The sequence below is a fragment of the Penicillium waksmanii genome, assembly GCF_028829765.1.
Source record: "Penicillium waksmanii strain IBT 27052 chromosome Unknown utg000004l:1.0-5674109.0:1.0-5678898.0, whole genome shotgun sequence".
Classification (NCBI taxonomy): domain Eukaryota; kingdom Fungi; phylum Ascomycota; class Eurotiomycetes; order Eurotiales; family Aspergillaceae; genus Penicillium; species Penicillium waksmanii.
Window position 1 is genome coordinate 2450355 of NW_026643251.1, and position 16405 is coordinate 2466759.

At 49.2% G+C, this 16405-nt stretch overlaps 8 protein-coding genes across 8 annotated transcripts; 3 read left to right on the plus strand and 5 right to left on the minus strand.

Annotated features, from left to right (window-relative positions):
- Positions 1-134: 134 nt before the first annotated feature.
- N7481_003727 (Maltose permease) lies at positions 135-2205 on the minus strand (the record flags this gene model as incomplete). Its single annotated transcript, XM_057262946.1, has 9 exons — positions 135-302; positions 358-466; positions 530-585; positions 649-753; positions 815-1083; positions 1149-1593; positions 1650-1723; positions 1885-1999; positions 2062-2205. 9 exons carry the CDS (start codon positions 2203-2205, stop codon positions 135-137), a joined length of 1485 nt encoding a protein of 494 aa, XP_057124607.1.
- Positions 2206-3219: 1014 nt separating this feature from the next.
- On the minus strand, positions 3220-5032 carry N7481_003728 (ankyrin repeat domain-containing protein; the record flags this gene model as incomplete). The annotated part of the gene is made up of 3 exons (XM_057262947.1): positions 3220-3744; positions 3930-4458; positions 4545-5032. The coding sequence occupies 3 exons, from the start codon at positions 5030-5032 to the stop codon at positions 3220-3222; spliced, it is 1542 nt and encodes a 513-aa protein (XP_057124608.1).
- A 770-nt stretch (positions 5033-5802) lies between these two features.
- Positions 5803-7011, minus strand: N7481_003729 (uncharacterized protein; the record flags this gene model as incomplete). Its single annotated transcript, XM_057262948.1, has 1 exon — positions 5803-7011. One exon carries the CDS (start codon positions 7009-7011, stop codon positions 5803-5805), a length of 1209 nt encoding a protein of 402 aa, XP_057124609.1.
- Positions 7012-7538: 527 nt separating this feature from the next.
- Positions 7539-8627, plus strand: N7481_003730 (uncharacterized protein; the record flags this gene model as incomplete). The annotated part of the gene is made up of 2 exons (XM_057262949.1): positions 7539-7575; positions 7645-8627. 2 exons carry the CDS (start codon positions 7539-7541, stop codon positions 8625-8627), a joined length of 1020 nt encoding a protein of 339 aa, XP_057124610.1.
- A 201-nt stretch (positions 8628-8828) lies between these two features.
- Positions 8829-9364, minus strand: N7481_003731 (putative tubulin-specific chaperone Rbl2; the record flags this gene model as incomplete). The annotated part of the gene is made up of 3 exons (XM_057262950.1): positions 8829-8930; positions 8996-9082; positions 9197-9364. 3 exons carry the CDS (start codon positions 9362-9364, stop codon positions 8829-8831), a joined length of 357 nt encoding a protein of 118 aa, XP_057124611.1.
- Positions 9365-10425: 1061 nt separating this feature from the next.
- Positions 10426-11760, plus strand: N7481_003732 (elongin A domain-containing protein; the record flags this gene model as incomplete). Its single annotated transcript, XM_057262951.1, has 3 exons — positions 10426-10483; positions 10557-10633; positions 10756-11760. The coding sequence occupies 3 exons, from the start codon at positions 10426-10428 to the stop codon at positions 11758-11760; spliced, it is 1140 nt and encodes a 379-aa protein (XP_057124612.1).
- Positions 11761-12988: 1228 nt separating this feature from the next.
- Positions 12989-13577, minus strand: N7481_003733 (NEDD8 family protein RUB1; the record flags this gene model as incomplete). Its single annotated transcript, XM_057262952.1, has 4 exons — positions 12989-13136; positions 13206-13288; positions 13442-13496; positions 13567-13577. The coding sequence occupies 4 exons, from the start codon at positions 13575-13577 to the stop codon at positions 12989-12991; spliced, it is 297 nt and encodes a 98-aa protein (XP_057124613.1).
- Positions 13578-14530: 953 nt separating this feature from the next.
- Positions 14531-15673, plus strand: N7481_003734 (60S ribosomal protein eL42; the record flags this gene model as incomplete). The annotated part of the gene is made up of 4 exons (XM_057262953.1): positions 14531-14533; positions 15168-15260; positions 15332-15516; positions 15634-15673. 4 exons carry the CDS (start codon positions 14531-14533, stop codon positions 15671-15673), a joined length of 321 nt encoding a protein of 106 aa, XP_057124614.1.
- Positions 15674-16405: the final 732 nt, after the last annotated feature.

A 16405-nucleotide genomic window follows, 5' to 3' on the forward strand; every position in this document is an offset into this window, starting at 1 on the left:
CCTTCTCTGGTAATTGGAAAAAACCATTAAACGCAAAAGGGGCATCTTCAAACATCTCCTCTCCTAAAATCATCCGGATGCCACAAAAGTTGACCACATTTCATATTCAGCTAACCACTCAACATCCGAGTACCTCATGCCTTATTCTCAACTGTCTCCGTGGTAGCCTTTTCCGAATCTACAGAAAGTCTTGCGTCGACATTCTCACTTGGAATACCCGTATCCTTTAGGGTCATTTCCAAATTCGCAGAGCCAACGCATTTGTAAGTAGCAAACTTTCGAGCTGGAAGTTGTAGTTCAAACTGAAACTGTCATTAGCACCACGCAATCTATAAAATCAAAGAAAATCAAGCTTACCATTTCATCAATCTCTTCCAGTGTGCGACCTTTTACTTCAGGTAGATAAAAGAAAATAAATGCAGCGGCGATGAGACATGACGGGAACCAGATGTAACCGTATTTTGGCCTAGGAATCATAATTAGTTTCCACTCGTAATATCTAGAGTGATCAATCGAGCGATCTTCTTACCCCCAGTTTAGCGAGTCTGGATTGATGAAATATGGAGCCGTGAACGTGCATAGCCACTAAATCCTCAGTCAAAAATCTGACTTTTGTGAGACTTCCATGTGTTTTTAGATGGGACTCACTGCTCCGAGGAACCCAATGGCGGCTGCCAGGCCAAATGTATAGGATCGAAGGCGCTGAGAAGGGAGCTCTCCACCAGAAACCCATGCATATGTTGAGATCATTCCCTAGTATTCCATGTCAAAACTTCCTTGCCTCGGTCCTGTATATCGACAAGAATTGGCCTACATTGTATCCAAAAATGAAGATGACGGACAACCCAACAATTGCCTTACCAGTGGCCTGAGTACCCGGATGAACAGTGTACAACGCGGCAATGATCAACTGGCTAAAGCCACAAATTATAAGACCAACTGTCAAAAATAGCCTTCTGCTTCCAATTTTAGTGATGACTGCAATGTTGATCATGATGGCCACGACGCCCAGAGCAGTTAGTATGCAGCTGTTCTCGAACGCATTGCCAACATTCGCCATTTCAAAGAAGTAAGTTCCGTATGCTATCAGCAAAAGAAAATTAGTGATTTTCTCCCTTGTAGTTGCGGACATGGAAAATTGAACATACCAATCATAAACATTGCGCCGGAAGCTGCCTGCGTACTCACAGCCGCAACGGACAATAATGTTCTCCGGCGATCGACGGGATTCGAAAACATATCCCAAACTGACACACCGCTAGCCAGATCTAGCTCCAGCCTTATCGCGTCGTTGATCTCCTGCATTTCCTTCTCAACTGTTTCCTGATCGGGCCTCAGCCATACTAGTGCCTTGCGAGCTTCCGCTTCTTTCTTGTGCTGCAGTAACCATCGGGGCGATTCAGGAATGAAAAGCATTCCGATACATAGAACCGCAGGTATGATAAATATCAGACCGAGCGGAATGATATAGCTGTTTTTTCCATCTATCTTTGCTGTGAAATTGTCGATAATCGTTCCGAGTAGGGAGCCGAAGGACGTCCAGAATTGAAACAAGCCTAGCATGAGTCCACGGTATCGAGCCGGCGAGCATTCCTGGAAATTTTAATTTAGCTTGGAACCAATCCTCTTTATCGACACGGGAGACAAACTTGGATGTACAGCTGTGAAAAGGTCATCAAGAATCCATTGCCTAGCCCGATAACCAGACGACCAGCGTAAAGGCCTGCGATTGAATCCGTAGTCATCATCACCACGTTAGCGACGTAAATCAAGACAACCGCAATCCAAAGACAAGTCTTTCTTCCAATATAAGTGGCGGTAGGACCTATTCAAATTCTCTCCTGTCAATTTCTACTAGTGTCTACTCCTTCTGGGAAAACCTACCCGCTGAGCACGATCCCACAAATGCACCGAGGGTCATCAACGAAGATATCAGTTGCTGACGCTCGTGAGGGATATTCCATCCAAGAGAGGTGTTTGGAGCCGGCTCTCCAAAGACCTAAATTTCATAACCCTTGTCAGCGAGCCATCGATCGCGGATAAAAAGCCGGCCATTCTCACCTTCAAGAACCCAACCATTGCCTGGAAACCTCCAATGAGAGTGAAATCGACACCATACTGAAAGGGAGACATGGTAATCAATGAGCAAGCCATCAATGACTTCCAATGGAGCCGCAGCCCATTTTTCTCTTGATTATCGCCCATGGTGTGTATAGTCTGTAAATGTGACCAAAATCAACAGTGACCGGCGAGGATGATAAATAGGAGACAGAGCTCCAAGCCGGCTTTCAGATAAGTATAATACGATCATTCCTGATTGGTTTCAATGAGATAAACGCCTCATGCCGGGGAATACACCGAATGCGTCGCATTGCTGGCCTGCCCCAGTGGTGGCGTATTACGATCGAGGCCTTCGCCAGATCATCTGTGGGGCCATGCGGAGATTTAAGGTCTTGTCTCTGTAAAGACGGGTGGAAATGAACCTGTCAGTCCCATGACTGCTTCTTGCAATCAACCGAAGCAGGCGCTGAGTGGTTGATTGTGGAGGAGGGGATGCGCGGGTGGATTCAACCGACGTGGTGATTAGGACGTATTGACTTGTAACTTGTTTTTGCCAATTTCCGGAGCGTTTGAAGCAGCTCATTGCCGATCCAACCCCTCTCGCATCTTTGGCGCCAGGATGGCTTTGGGCGTCGTGGCTGCGTGAAGAAAGGAGCTTGGGCTCCCTGGGATTGTAGCTACACCGGCAGTTGGGTTATTCTGTTGATCCCGGTTTCTATCGTATTCCTCTTGTTCAATACTAGTCTTCTGGAGATGTGGGTCATCAATTCATGTGTTCACTTTGCTCAAACTGTCATTTGAACGGCAGGTTGTGGGGAAGATCAGCGACAGAATGTGGAGAAGCGGGCCGCGGGCATTTCTGGTAATCTGGGGAAGTGGAGGGTTTCACGGGACGAACAGCTTACATTGACTTAGTAGCTCTGATTTTTACAGACTAGATTGAGCTGGCGGAGGAGAGTGCTTTCCTGGAAGACTTCTGGGGAATGACCCACCTGGTGAGTATTGAAACTCGTATCAGATTCACATTTCGACCGAAAGTTGCAGTTGATTCAGACATGAAACAGGTTGTATTGAACCAACGGAGAATCTATGACTTTGTAGGAGAAATTGTATTATATATAAGATATTAAAAATTGCGAATATAGCTTCTACCGCCATTCATGCGTCATGAGTCAATTGCCATACACCCTGGCTAATATAAACCCCTAAGTGCGAAGCAACTCTCCACTCCTTTGGCGCTTCTGTTGCGAATTCCAGAATTTCCTGATAAGTCAAACCATCCACGTTCTTCGCTTCCTGGTTCGCCCCTAGTTCACGCAGTTTTGCAATCGCGCTATGCTCACAATTCCGTGCTGCTTTGTGTAGAGCTGTCTCGAAAAGAAGGGCATCCCTAGCATCGATAAAGACGTCTTGTTCCATCAGTAATTTGATACCAGGGATCCATCCTCCTGCAGCAGCTAGATGTAAAGGAGTCACACTTTCGAGCATGAGGCTATTCGGATCCGCGCCATGCTGTAGAAGCATCTTCATGCATTGCATTGTCTTATGCGCGACGGAATAGTGAAGCGGGGTCTTTCCTTCAGGTTGTGTGGTAGGAAGCTCGATCAAAGCCCCATGATCAATGAGGAGTTGCAATACCTCTACAGAATCCCGACATACTGCTCCATGTATAGGTGCCCAGCCCTTTCCCGATAAAAAAAATTAGCATCTGACACATCCTTAAGAGACTTGGAGGGGGCGAAGAACGAACATCTTTAAAGGTTCTGACATTCACATCCACCCCTTTTGATAGCAGTAGCTTAACTATCTCGGTATAGCCATGTCGACATGCCACCGAGAGCGGAGTACCCCCCCGCGGTCGTCCTTACTTCCGGATTTGCTCCATGCTCTAAAAGCAACTTCACAATCTCCAAATGGCCGTACTCCGTTGCCTGCCACAGCGCGGTTGCGCCACTATGACGATAGGGGCTTTTACCTCCAGCCCACCCGGTAACACTCCACTGACGAGCGGATACCGACGCCCCGTGTTTGAGCAGAATTTTCACACTCTCAAGTTGACCCTTTTCGGCAGCGTGCGACAACGCCGTGCGGCCTTTTTTGTCGCGTGCATCAACATGAGCATGGGCCAATATAGCTTTTAGGAGCAATCCACCCCCTTGCATCATAGCGGCTTTAATGTCCTTAGCCGCCTCGGGGCCAGATGGTAGATTTGGCCTGCTTGTCTCCTCGTGGTCGGCTAAGTGTCTAGGGAATGGCGTTGCTTCATCGTCTGGGTGCTCGGCAGCTTTCACCGTGCTAGCATATTCGAACAGGGAAGTGCCAACATCTGGATTAAACTCGATTTTTCCTTGAAAGGTCCTATCTCCAAATCCTAGAGCTGATTTTGTCGAAATTATCCTGTCCACTGGTTAGTCTCATTCAGGTTGAATCAACCGTGAGCGATGAATAGGTATGCGTGCATGTGTGCTCGACTGTCCACATACAAAGTTACATGGCCCATAGCATTACCAAACGTAGATTTCGTCCGTTCAAGCTCCAACGACAACGCAAATACCTCCCTCCGTCTAAAATACCACAGTACGCCATTCATGCGAGTTTCGCCAGTTCGGGGCGAATACGTACTGCCAGTTTTCGGATCCGGGGACGAGGTCTCAGTTTTGAGATACGGCTTCATCTTTTGCAGTATGCGGTCCAGGGCAATTTTGCAGTTCTCAATAGGGCTAAGCAGAGTCAGAATGGCGTGGCTTATCTCTGAATCCTCGTTGACCATATCGAAGACATCGCTGCTGCTCAATGATCTTTCGAGGCTGCTGACTAGTATCTGGAAGGACAAAATATCGTTTTTGATCGCATTAATTTCATTAGGGGCATTCTTGATGGTGGAAAATAAATCGTGCGCTGTCATGGCGGCTTGGCCAGCCATTTGAGCGACTTGGAGTATAGCCGCGGCTGCGCTGATGCCGTCCATCATAATTTGTTATGATTTATTCCGAATACTGTGGAGATGTACCTGATTGTCTTGGCAATATATAAGAGAAAGAAAAAAGGGTCCAGAAAATTTGACATCCAAACATGAACAAACACGAGTATTGCGGGGGTCCGAGGGTCTCATCCCTCAGGGGAGGCGGTGCATTCTAACTAATGCAAAGTTACGTCAGGTAAGGGAATGATCATAATGGCCAACACCTATTATTAGAGGCCGTACGAGGCTATGTAGTTCCAACGGGGATTGAGGCTCTGCAGGCAGGCGACTTTAGTCCTGTCTCCTTTCAAACTGTCGACCTGGACTCCGTACATGTACGCAATGAAGAATGGACTCGGTGAGTAGGAAATTGGAGCCAGCAGAGGCAACGAAAGTAGAATATCGAATCGAATAGAATAACTAGCAGCGGTCATATCTCATCATCTTCGTAAACCCCAGCCAAATCCCACTTGTTCCCTGTATCCAACAGCTACTAGTACCGGATTATGAGGCAGGTTTTGCATCCAAAGAATCTTGATACGCGCTGATGTTCTGGGAAGTTTCCTGCAGCCCAGACCATGCCAAAACACCTCGTCCAAACAAGATAAAATAGCATCGAAAGCAAACCTGAACGACACCATGCCAAAGCAAGCAGTGGATCATTCACAGGTACTGCAACGATTCTCACCTCAAACAATGGTTTTATCCGTCAGTGAAGAGGACACTGTACCACAAAGGTGATTATCACAAGAAAGTTAACTGTCTCATCCATTCCTTCTTCAAGTATTCGGCGGACCTATCGGAACCCCTAGACCTCCAGCCGCCCACGGATTCTGCATTACACGAGCGTTGAGGGCATTAACGTTAAAAGTATTGTCCTCGGCGACATCATTGGGGTTTCCGCCCGGCCCAGCCGGAGGGTGAGGAACAGAGTGTCTAGCGACAGGGCTCTGGGTTGGAACTGGATGGTGACCCATATATGCACCACCAGTGACATTCCCTTGGTTCGGGAAGAAACTCTGGTTCAGAGACCCGCAGCTGGTGCAAGTGAATTCAATCTTGAAATTCGTCATAAGCATCTGGGTAGGAACGGCAGGGGGGTGGTCGCTGCGTGATGGATGGGGATAGCCGGATGGTTTGGGATGATGCTCTGGTCCAGCCAGGGGCAAGGCAAGGGGGACAGCTTGGTAGCCAAGTGCTGTTTGTGATACCATGGGCTGTGTATCATTATTCAATGGAGTTTGATTGGGGGTTCCAATCGGCGGTGGTTGCGGTATCTGTGGGCGAATGGCTTGGGCGGTGCCGTGGGGCTGTGGTGGTGGATGTGGTAATTGAGATGCATGGTTCTGTGGAGAAGGAGTCGGATCCATAGCTTCATCGTCCATTAATGTTGGAGGGAGTGTCGCTGGGAGCCAGCGAGTCTCAGATATGGCCCGGTACGCTGGTTCGGGGTCTTCCTGTGATTCGGGTTGGGATTGAGATGACGATTGCTGATCACCTACGCTCATTTCCAGGTCCAGACTGTTATCGGCCTGACCATCAGCTTGTCGAGGCTGCAGCTTGATCAAGGCCCGTTGCGCCTGTCTCATGGAGATATCGTATCCGTGATAACGCTTGACGGCATCGACGACCTCCTGTCCTGTAATCTTGCTTTTCATGTCAAAGAGCTTTGGGATTTCTGTCAACAAGAAGCGAACATGAGAGGCTTCGGAGCGCGCGGGGGTCGCTGCCGGTGTCTCTGCACTCCTTCGACAGCTGTGACTGTCTTGTAGACTTGTGATATAGGTCGCGTTCTTGTTCGAACGGCAGACCACGCGGAAGTAGCAATTCGTGCCCGAGCGACAACCAATCACCACGCTCTTTTTGTTGCTTCGCATAACTCGAAGCTCCCAGTGTTGTCTGACCGATATACTCCGAATCACCGTCTTGAACTCGTCAAGAGAAGAGAATCGCTGGCCCACGTGGAGCCCGGAGTACATCTCAGTCATGTCGGCGACGGCGACGGCGGAGCACGCAGCAAGGAGGAGAACGACAGAGCAACTGAAGTTTCAGCCGCGACGGCGCAGGGGACAACTTCCATCAGGGTTTGGAGCGTGAATCGCACAGCCTCGAGTTCACGAGCTTAAGGACCTCAGGGACGCGTGCTCGTTCAAATGCAGAGCGTAGCGGAGCGCGCGCTGAGGAATGTTTAGCCTGTCATCGAGTAAAATTAGCGATGTAAGGAATGTTTATCCAACACTGCCCTGGATTAAGATTGAAAGCTAGACCAGGGAGGAAGTGAATGAGGTTGTGTGAGGAGTTTGAACTCTGGGGAAAGCAAAGAGCCAAAAGGTCGGGGAAACTGCAGACCGCTCGCCTTCTTTCTCTTTCACTCCTCACTTTCACTCTTCACTGCCCTTTGGAAGTCGCAACTGCACTTCTTATACAACCACCGCAGTCGGGTTCACTGCGCCTTCTCCTTAATTAAGCTGCAATCTCGCCTTTATTGTCTCTTTGTACATCTCAATCTCCAGTCATGGCTTCCTACGGCCTGCTGGGCCAACAAGAAGAAGGTCGAGTTCTGATCCCGCCAACCCCGAGCCAACAGCAACAGCAACATTCCCCAAGCTAACACCAACTAGACGCCCTTCACAAGTCGCGCCTTCTAAACGTTGAAGAAAAGCCCTTTAAGCGCATCTCCAAGCGCATCCTCAACCCAGAATCTCTCGTCGTCTCCAACGCCCAAACCGCAACCCCTCCACCAGAAGACTCCTCCTCCTCACCCTCCACATCCACCGAAAAGCAAAAACGCCTCGACGAATGGCGCCATTTCCGCGAAGATGTGACCCTAGATTTCGTCGCCTTTGAAGGCAGCATCGCACGAATCCAATTCCTCCTCACAAGCAATGAAAAAGAACGCGAGCGCTACGCGACAGAAAAACTGCGCATCCTCGACACCATGCAATCCGTCCGGGGCAACACAGCCGAACTACGCGCCCAACTAGACGAAGCGCAGCGATTACTCGCATTACGGAAAAGCTACGACGAACTCGCCGAGAAGATCACCAGTAACCGATTGCTCAAGCCGCGCGAAGACCAGCAGGCCAATTTGCACAAGCTTGAGTCGGAAATTACCGAGCTGGAGAAGGAAAGCAAGGATTACGCTATGACTTGGTCTGAGCGTCGCGAGCAATTTGGCCGTATTGTCGAGGAAGGTATGCAGCTTCGCCGGCTGATTCGCGATGAGAAGGAGGAGGTTGAGCGAAGGGAGGGTATGCAGGAAGGTGAAGATGGGGACGAGGGGGATGTCAATTCTAAAGGGAAGATTAGTGCTGCTAATAGTCCTCGTCCTGAGGCGGAGGGGGGGTCAACTCCGTCGCAGAGTCAGGATGAAAGTGGGCGGTTGCAGGTTGAGAAGGGAGCTGGGAGTACGAGGGGGGTGTCACCGCTGCGAAATGCAACTAGTGCGCAAGGCGAAAAGTCTCGGTCTGATCAGGAGGATACGAATATGCTGGATGAGGGTGAGGTGAGAGACGAAGAGGCGGGCAATGACTCTGATGAGCTGGAGGAAGGCGAAGAATTGCCCGATGACCGAATGGGGGGAGAGCACATGGATACCACTTGAAGATTTCAATCTAAATGTATATTACTACTAGCATGGAGTTTAGGGTCTGAGTAGGGCGTTGGTCGTCATTGGTCATTGGTCACTGGTGATCCGGAGTTTTCAAAATACATGCATTCAATTTGAGTTATTATGGATGCCTAGAAGCATCTGGGTATTTTCTTGATTCAATCAGTTTGGATCCATGAGGGACTTCAAGTCTGCTCAAGAAAGCTCCCGCTCAGCGGTCTTGGCCTTCGCGATGGCTTCCTTCGCAGCGGTGATGTGTTCAACGTTGCTCTCGGCGCCCTTCTGGCCCTCCTCGGTCTATAGCAGGGTCAGTATTGATCAATATCAGGAATTCAAACCCGGGAAAAACAGCTTTCACTCACGATCAAAGTCTGCAGGTCTGCCACGGTGTTGACAAGCTTGGCCTTCAGGGTAGGCAAGACCTTCTTGGTTTCCTCAAGAGCCCGATGCTAGAAATTTTCAGTCAGCTTCTTTTCAATAATACGATACATGGCACCAGCCACAAAGCTTTCTCATAAAAAGGAGGTCCATTGGAGGGTGAGGACACCATGATGCAGACATACCTCTTGCTTAATCATGTACTCCTGGTTCTCATCTTCGCCGCCCTGCGCATTCTCCAGCTTCTTGATACGCGCCTCCTGTTGGATCAGCTCGTTTTTATAGGAAGCCTCTTCCTTGACCAGGCGAATGACCGAGGAGGTGGTGATTTCAAGTTGAGAGCGAGGAGCCATAGTGATCGAGATAGAGCTAGTGGGTAGTCAGTATGGTTGAAAATGCAATCGATTTCGAGTGCTGAGGCTAGCCGTGGATCCAAACGAGGCTGGTTTCACTGCGTTTGAATTCAGGCACAGGGGCATCCGGTTCAATCAGCCTGCTAGCATGGGCCATGCAAATAGCAGCTGGCGAGGATGATCCATGCAGCATGCCGCGGGGTCTCGAGATATTGTAATGTACAAGATCAAGGCCCACCTCAAGCCTCTGGACTGAAAGTCAAATATGTGAAATCAGATACGAACACTCACATTTTAGAACTCGTTAATTTTCTTTCCGTTTTCTTGTGTCACGGGCAATTGGTAATGTTGATTGAATATGGCCAAGACTCGTTGAAGCGTGCCCCTCTGATGGCACGTGATGCGTGATGTCAAGTTTGTCTTGTTTGCACTGATCGTCTAAGTCACATGTGTAGATCATGTGATGGGTTACTCTTATGTACTACAGTATAAGATGAATCGAAATGCAAAGAAACTTGAATGCAACCTTATGATAGAAATTCTGAAATGTCGAGGGTCTACAAATATTACATCTACCTTGCAGTCTTCAAATCAAGCATCAGATATTGTTCATTAATTGGTGTAAAGCTGGTAGTCGCCATGGCAGACAATGCAACACAGTAATATAATAGAGACCACGGGAGTAAGTACTAGGCAGACAAGTAGTATCTGCTACATAAATGATAGGCCAAATACATTTCAATATCTTCCTTGTTTAGGCTCTCAACAAGACTAGTAATAGTAATACTCCCTCTCCCATCTCATTGTTCACTTCAAACCACCTCAGCCACCCGACATGGTCATCTGGCCGCAGCCACGGCCAATAAGCGGCCGCCTCGAAGCTCCTTGCCCGGCCCTGCTCTGCGCTGCTCGCTCCACTTCGCCCGCGTCAAAGAACCCTCATCAATTATAAAACCCATCCACAGTTCTTTTCCGTCAGGTTGTTTTCATATCATTCTATACTTCCAATGTCACCTTTATACCTTGCATAACCCGGTCGAGTTTGCTGTCTTACGCCGGCCATGCCAGCCCCAACCCTCAAACAGCTGGCGACAGCGACAGCGATCAAGCATGTTAAGAGTAAGTGGTTTGCATATGCTCTTCTATCAAGCCATCTGTTCTTACAATCTAATCTGTTTCTACCCTCGTTTAGTGCTGGACGATATCGGCAGCCTACCCTATGCCCTTGCTCGTCCCATGCTGCTTAAAGTCGACAACCCCGAGAAGCTGGTAAGTGGTACCATAACCAAGGAACATCTCCTTTCCTCCCATGATCTTGATACATATATCCCATTTTATACACCACTTCTTATAATCCCACGCTAATACCCTCCCCCTTTCCTCCAATCTAGCACTCAATGGAACTCCTCTCCCCACACCTCGCCGAAGAAGACCAAGAAATATGGCTCGAGTTCATAAAACGCGACATCCCCCAATGGGATACCTACGATATCCCACGACACACCAACCAGTGGTACGACATCTACTGCGACCTCCGCGAAGAAGTCCAACGCTCCCTCGACGCCGATGCCGAGAAACTCAAGATGGCCATCGACGGCATCCAATCCCAAAAGGCCCGTCTCACGCCCAAAATCATCGCCGGACCCCGAGGCAAACACAGACCAAGCATGAGACAAATCTACGCCTCCAAAGATCGCAAAATGGGAGGTATCCCCCCACCCTTCAATAAATCCAGCAACACCTCCTCAGCCTCAGCCTCGGTCTCAGACTCGTCCTCGAGCTTCACCTTCGGCGGCTCCTCCCGTGTCTCCGGCTTCGGCTCCGCGGGTTCCAAACCACCCAAAAAATCCATTTTCGCGCCCCAGCGCAGAAATAATGCCCTCGCAATCCCGACAAAACACCTCAGCACCCGCGCCTCCCGCGTGAAGCAGGCTCCACGATCCCTGATCGAAGAGCATCGACGGCCTATGGACCCACCCGCGTCAGCATCAGCATCAGCCTCATCCTCAGCATCGCGACATGACAGAAATGCAGGCGTTCTAACCCAATCAAACGGACGAATAAGGCAGGGCAGCAAACCCGTTCCATCCAATCCCGCCTTCGGTCCCAAAAGTGCCGCGTTAGCGGAACGAGAGGCCCGTTTGCAAGCTATCGCTTCAGGCAAACCTCTCCCCTCCCATGGCAATGCCGATTCAAAGAAACCCGCTTCATCGGGAGATAGTCCTTCAACGCCGGCTAAGCGGCCGATTCTTAAACGTCGCGCTGTTTCTCCGCCGTCACCCGTGGCTGCGACTTCCCAGGCCTCGCCGCCACCGCCGCCGGCGCCTCGTCCGGCTGTTATACGGAAACGTCCGGATAATGTTTTTATTCAGCCGAAGCGGAAACGTGTTGGGTGAAGAGGTTTTTTGTGATACTTTTATCATATTGGGCTGAATTTTTCCAGTTGGATATCAGATATGTCCTTCTCTGAAGGAAGGAAGGCCTGTGGTCTTTGACGACTATAAGCCCTTCCCCTCTGTGTTGGAGAAGAGGCAATCATTTGCCAAAAACCCCGTCGTCGTACCGGGTCATTATATCTCACTGACAGAGACCATCACAACTCCACGCGACAGAATGACTTGAATGTGAAATATGCCGTCGTAGCTGCTGCTGCTGCTCTGCGAATACCGGCTCCCGAGCATCGACATCCTTCACTCACTCACCACTCGCATTAGAGATATGGGGTTCATATGGTATACCACCGCTCGGCTTATTCGATTATAATCATTGTCATCAATGATAAAGTTCAGCAAAAAGTCTCACCGCGCACGGCAAGGGAGTACAAATCCCAGCCAGGACCAATCTCATCGCGCCGCGTTTACCGCTAGCTAGTCTAGCTAGCTGACGTCCTCTTGCGATCGATCATTCAACGTGACTGCTCTCTCATCGCATCGCATCGCATCGCCGGTGCAGTCATCACCCATGTACATGTACATGTACCCCTCCGAAAAGTATCGTATCTTCTCTCGAATACATTTTGGAATCTAGATAGACGTTGATAGCAGGATGGATGAGAAGGGTATATGTACAATTTTACAATCGAGATGACCTTGACTCTTTCTTTCATCTACGTACACAAGGCACTAATGTGACATCCAACTACCCGATAACCCTGATAAATGAAGTGAAGTGGAAAGGGACCCTGAAATGTCAGACACGGTTGATAGGGTAGAGTCAACTTCAAATTACCAACTCCCCATGCCAAGCCAAGCCACGAATAGAATTGGGGAAAGGAAAGCAAGAGCGAGCGAGAGCGATAAAACTAGAGAAACAAGAACTTCAAGATCGGAATAGAAAAGAAAAATCGCTTAACAAAGATAAAAGATGCACGTTTCGCTCGCGCCTTACCTAACTTTATTTCATACTCGGATGACGAGGTCTGGTCTGCTTTTAACTTAACTCAATCGCATTGCTAAAAGGAAACTTGAACACATAACAAATGGTATCGGTATTGGTATCGTATCTCGGGGAACTGCTTCAAGTTGCTTGCAACTTCCATTTCAACTTCTTCGCCTCTAGCCTGTGGTGTCGTAGGTCCTACTAGTCCACTAACTAGTAGGTACCGGCTATTTGTTCTTTATCTGTTTACAGGCCACCGCGCAGGGCGAGAACAAGGTGCAAGGTCGCGCCACCGGTTAGGGAGTATTCGGATGCTGTCTTGTCGTCTGCCCTGTTGTTGAGAAGAGGGGGCTGGTTAGCTTGTCTCTTGTCTTTCTGTTGGTGTGGATGGGTGCTGTGCTGTAGCGCGAGCGGAAGAGGAAGTGTGAAGTGGGAGTGAAGGGTGGGTGGATGAGGAGCATACATTTGTTTTCCGCCAAAGATAAGTCGTTGTTGGACAGGGGGGATGCCCTCTTTTTCTTCGACGCGCTCCTTTATCCGGGCAACCTGGTGTTTATATGGATTAGTTATCTGGTAGGCTGATTGGTGGTGTGGTGGGACTTGGGTGGAAATATTCCGGTGCATTTTCGGACGTCGCAGGTGGCTTGCGTGCAGACGGGTAGACGAGGAGGGTAGGTAGGCAGGCGGATGTGTACTCACCTTGTAGTCGGGCTCGATGTCGAGCTCGATTTCCTTGCCGGTGAGGGTGCGGACTCTGGAGGTGGGTGTTAGCGGGTGATGATCGGATGGTGCAATGGCGAGAGAAAGGAAAAGTGGAGGCTCACTTGATCAGCATCTTGGCTGGGTGATCACTTTTGTATTAGGAGGTAGAACGAAGTGGCAAGGACGGCAAGGTTGCTGGTGGGAAGAGTGGACTGTGACTGGAAATGGAACTGGAACGGGGGAGGAAGAGAGAGCCGCGTTGGCGGGGTCTGGTGGGGCGGCGGAAGCCTGATTGCCTGATTGATATTGAGGCTACTCGTGCACAAGTGGGATATAGTGATCCCAGGTGTATTTCAAATTTCTCTGGAATGGACAGAAGGCCTTATTCTTAAACTTGGAATACTTAAAATATCTTAAAGCAAGTCCGAATATAGCTGGTGGCTCTTAGTACTGCAGGGGGTCTGACGTGCGGGCTAGGATATTCTCCGAGAGTGCCGAGGTGGCTATAGTTGGAGATGTCTGTTCTTCTTTGGGGTAATTTGAGAACGTTCCAAGGTTATCTCCTTTGATCTTCTAGAGATGGTTCGAATATAGGATTTTGTTGTAACTTAACCCCTTAAGAACTGCAGTCAAATTTGTAGAGTTGCCCAGCGTAGCACTAAAGATACTAGTAGTAGTAATTAGTAGTACTTGAATATATATCGGGAAGGGACTCGGACGCATGACCCCGGGGACTTACTATTCAACGTCCATTGTCAATATTGGAAGGTAATGCAACTACAATATACTATCACCTTAAATAATACCAAGGAACTAGTTCTAGAACCAACTTGAAACATCATATCCTGATAATTGAAATTAGAATATAGTAGTTCTATAGATACGGGTACTAAGTATACACTGCGGGATGCTGAATCACGTGACCATGACTCAGCAATGACCACTCTGAGCCACCCAAAACGGCTTAGCGCGTACCCGAATAGGGCCTAAGCGAAACGAATCCCACAACCCAAGTTATCCGCTCGATCTTCTCCGACCAGCGACAACTAACGACACCCACCACGCAAGCCGGCAAGTTCAGTCAAAATGGTAAGACACTTTCCTTCAGGTTTCCGTGTCATCCAGTCTCCGTTCGAAATACCTGGGACCTCTGGGACCTCTAGGTCGTGAATATATTGTGCGCCCGGAATCTCGAAATATGTGTGTGCGTTCAATGTGTGCGGCCAACCTCGAATTTAATTTCACCAATCCAACCCCCGGACCGAGTCCCTCGCAACCCGTCATAGCCTCCTACCGTCGCCGAGAAAATGAATGAATTGAGAGAGCGCTCGGTGGGAAAGATACCACAATTCGATACCGACTCAAATCGACCAGACCAGATGGATCCAGACCCGAGGCGAAAGACCAAGCTGGTAAAAACTTGGAGAGGTGCGACCGGCTGACTGGGGGACAAAGGGAGCCAGAGACATGGAATCAAAATCTACCACGAATGACCAATGGTTAATTTGGTGCTCGTTTTTCTCTTGCTCTGGCTTCCCTTCTCTCTCTGGCTTCCCTTCTCTCGGTCCCGCACCCGCACGACCTACACGCATGCACACACATATCCCACACATCACACATCACACATCCCACCTGCGATCGCGATTTCGAACCCAGACTCGGAGACACTGCAACCTGAACCTTCCCACTCACGCTTGACCCGAAGCTCATACTCTACGTCTAGGTCAACATTCCTAAGACCCGCCGGACTTACTGCAAGTCCAAGGAGTGCCACAAGCACACCCAGCACAAGGTCACCCAGTACAAGGCTGGCAAGGTGAGCAAAAAACCCCCCCACCCCGTGATCCGTGAGAACCAGCGCACTGATATTCATTCCCCTTCCCCCAGGCCTCCCTTTTCGCCCAGGGTAAGCGTCGTTACGATAGAAAGCAGAGTGGTTACGGTGGTCAGACCAAGCCCGTCTTCCACAAGAAGGCCAAGACCACCAAGAAGGTCGTCCTGCGTCTTGAGTGCACTGCTTGCAAGGCCAAGAAGCAACTCGCCCTGAAGCGCTGCAAGCACTTCGAGCTTGGGTACGTTTTTTCTCTTCCCCCGCCTCTTCCGTCCGCATTACCTCCTCTGGAGATGTACCGGGTCGAGTGTATATTTGTTTTTATGTGCGATTGGTACTAATATTCTTTCTTCTACAGTGGTGACAAGAAGACCAAGGGTGCTGCTCTGGTTTTCTAAGCGTGGAAGTTCCTTGTTCGGCTTGTGGGTTTCGCATTGCATCCTTCGCTGTGTTTGCGGAGGAAATATGATGGCAATGGAAAAAAGGAAATAGGATTTCATACCTTCAAAACAACTCAATGATTACCATATGATGTTTGCATACTCGACTGTAGATGGGTGTTTGGTGTAGACTACCGAGGTGTTTCCAATGTCCCGACTCTCCTAGGAATGACGGAGCCCTGGAGTGCTTTCATTAATCTATGTCCTATTCCCGATGTGAAGGTACCAGGTCAAACCTGTTCAGGGTAAGCTCGGAGATATGTACCTACTATCTACTAGTTAGTAGGTACAGTGAAATGAAGAGCGAAGTGCGCCACGACAGTCACTAGCACTAGGCTCACCGGAGCTTGCCTCATTTGGGTTGAAAAGCTTTATCTATAATAAATCCAAGAAGTCGAAAGTCGAAGGCGATATCAAAACCCGGCGCTCTTCTTAATTATCTCTAGAACCGGCTTTATCATTTCTTGCAAATGCTTTCCCAAGGACAATAAGTTTTTTCTCACTTTCCAGGCTATCTCCACAGAATCGACAACGTTCTTCACGTGGTGGTTCTTTTCGGTAACACTGCTCAATCACTACCCATGAAATTTCCATATTCGTTTCTGACAGCCTTGTGCTCTCGTATCAAGTGTTGGATGAAGTTATCCTTGCGCGCGGAAGCTAGCCCACACTCTGGGAAATAGCAGGTCC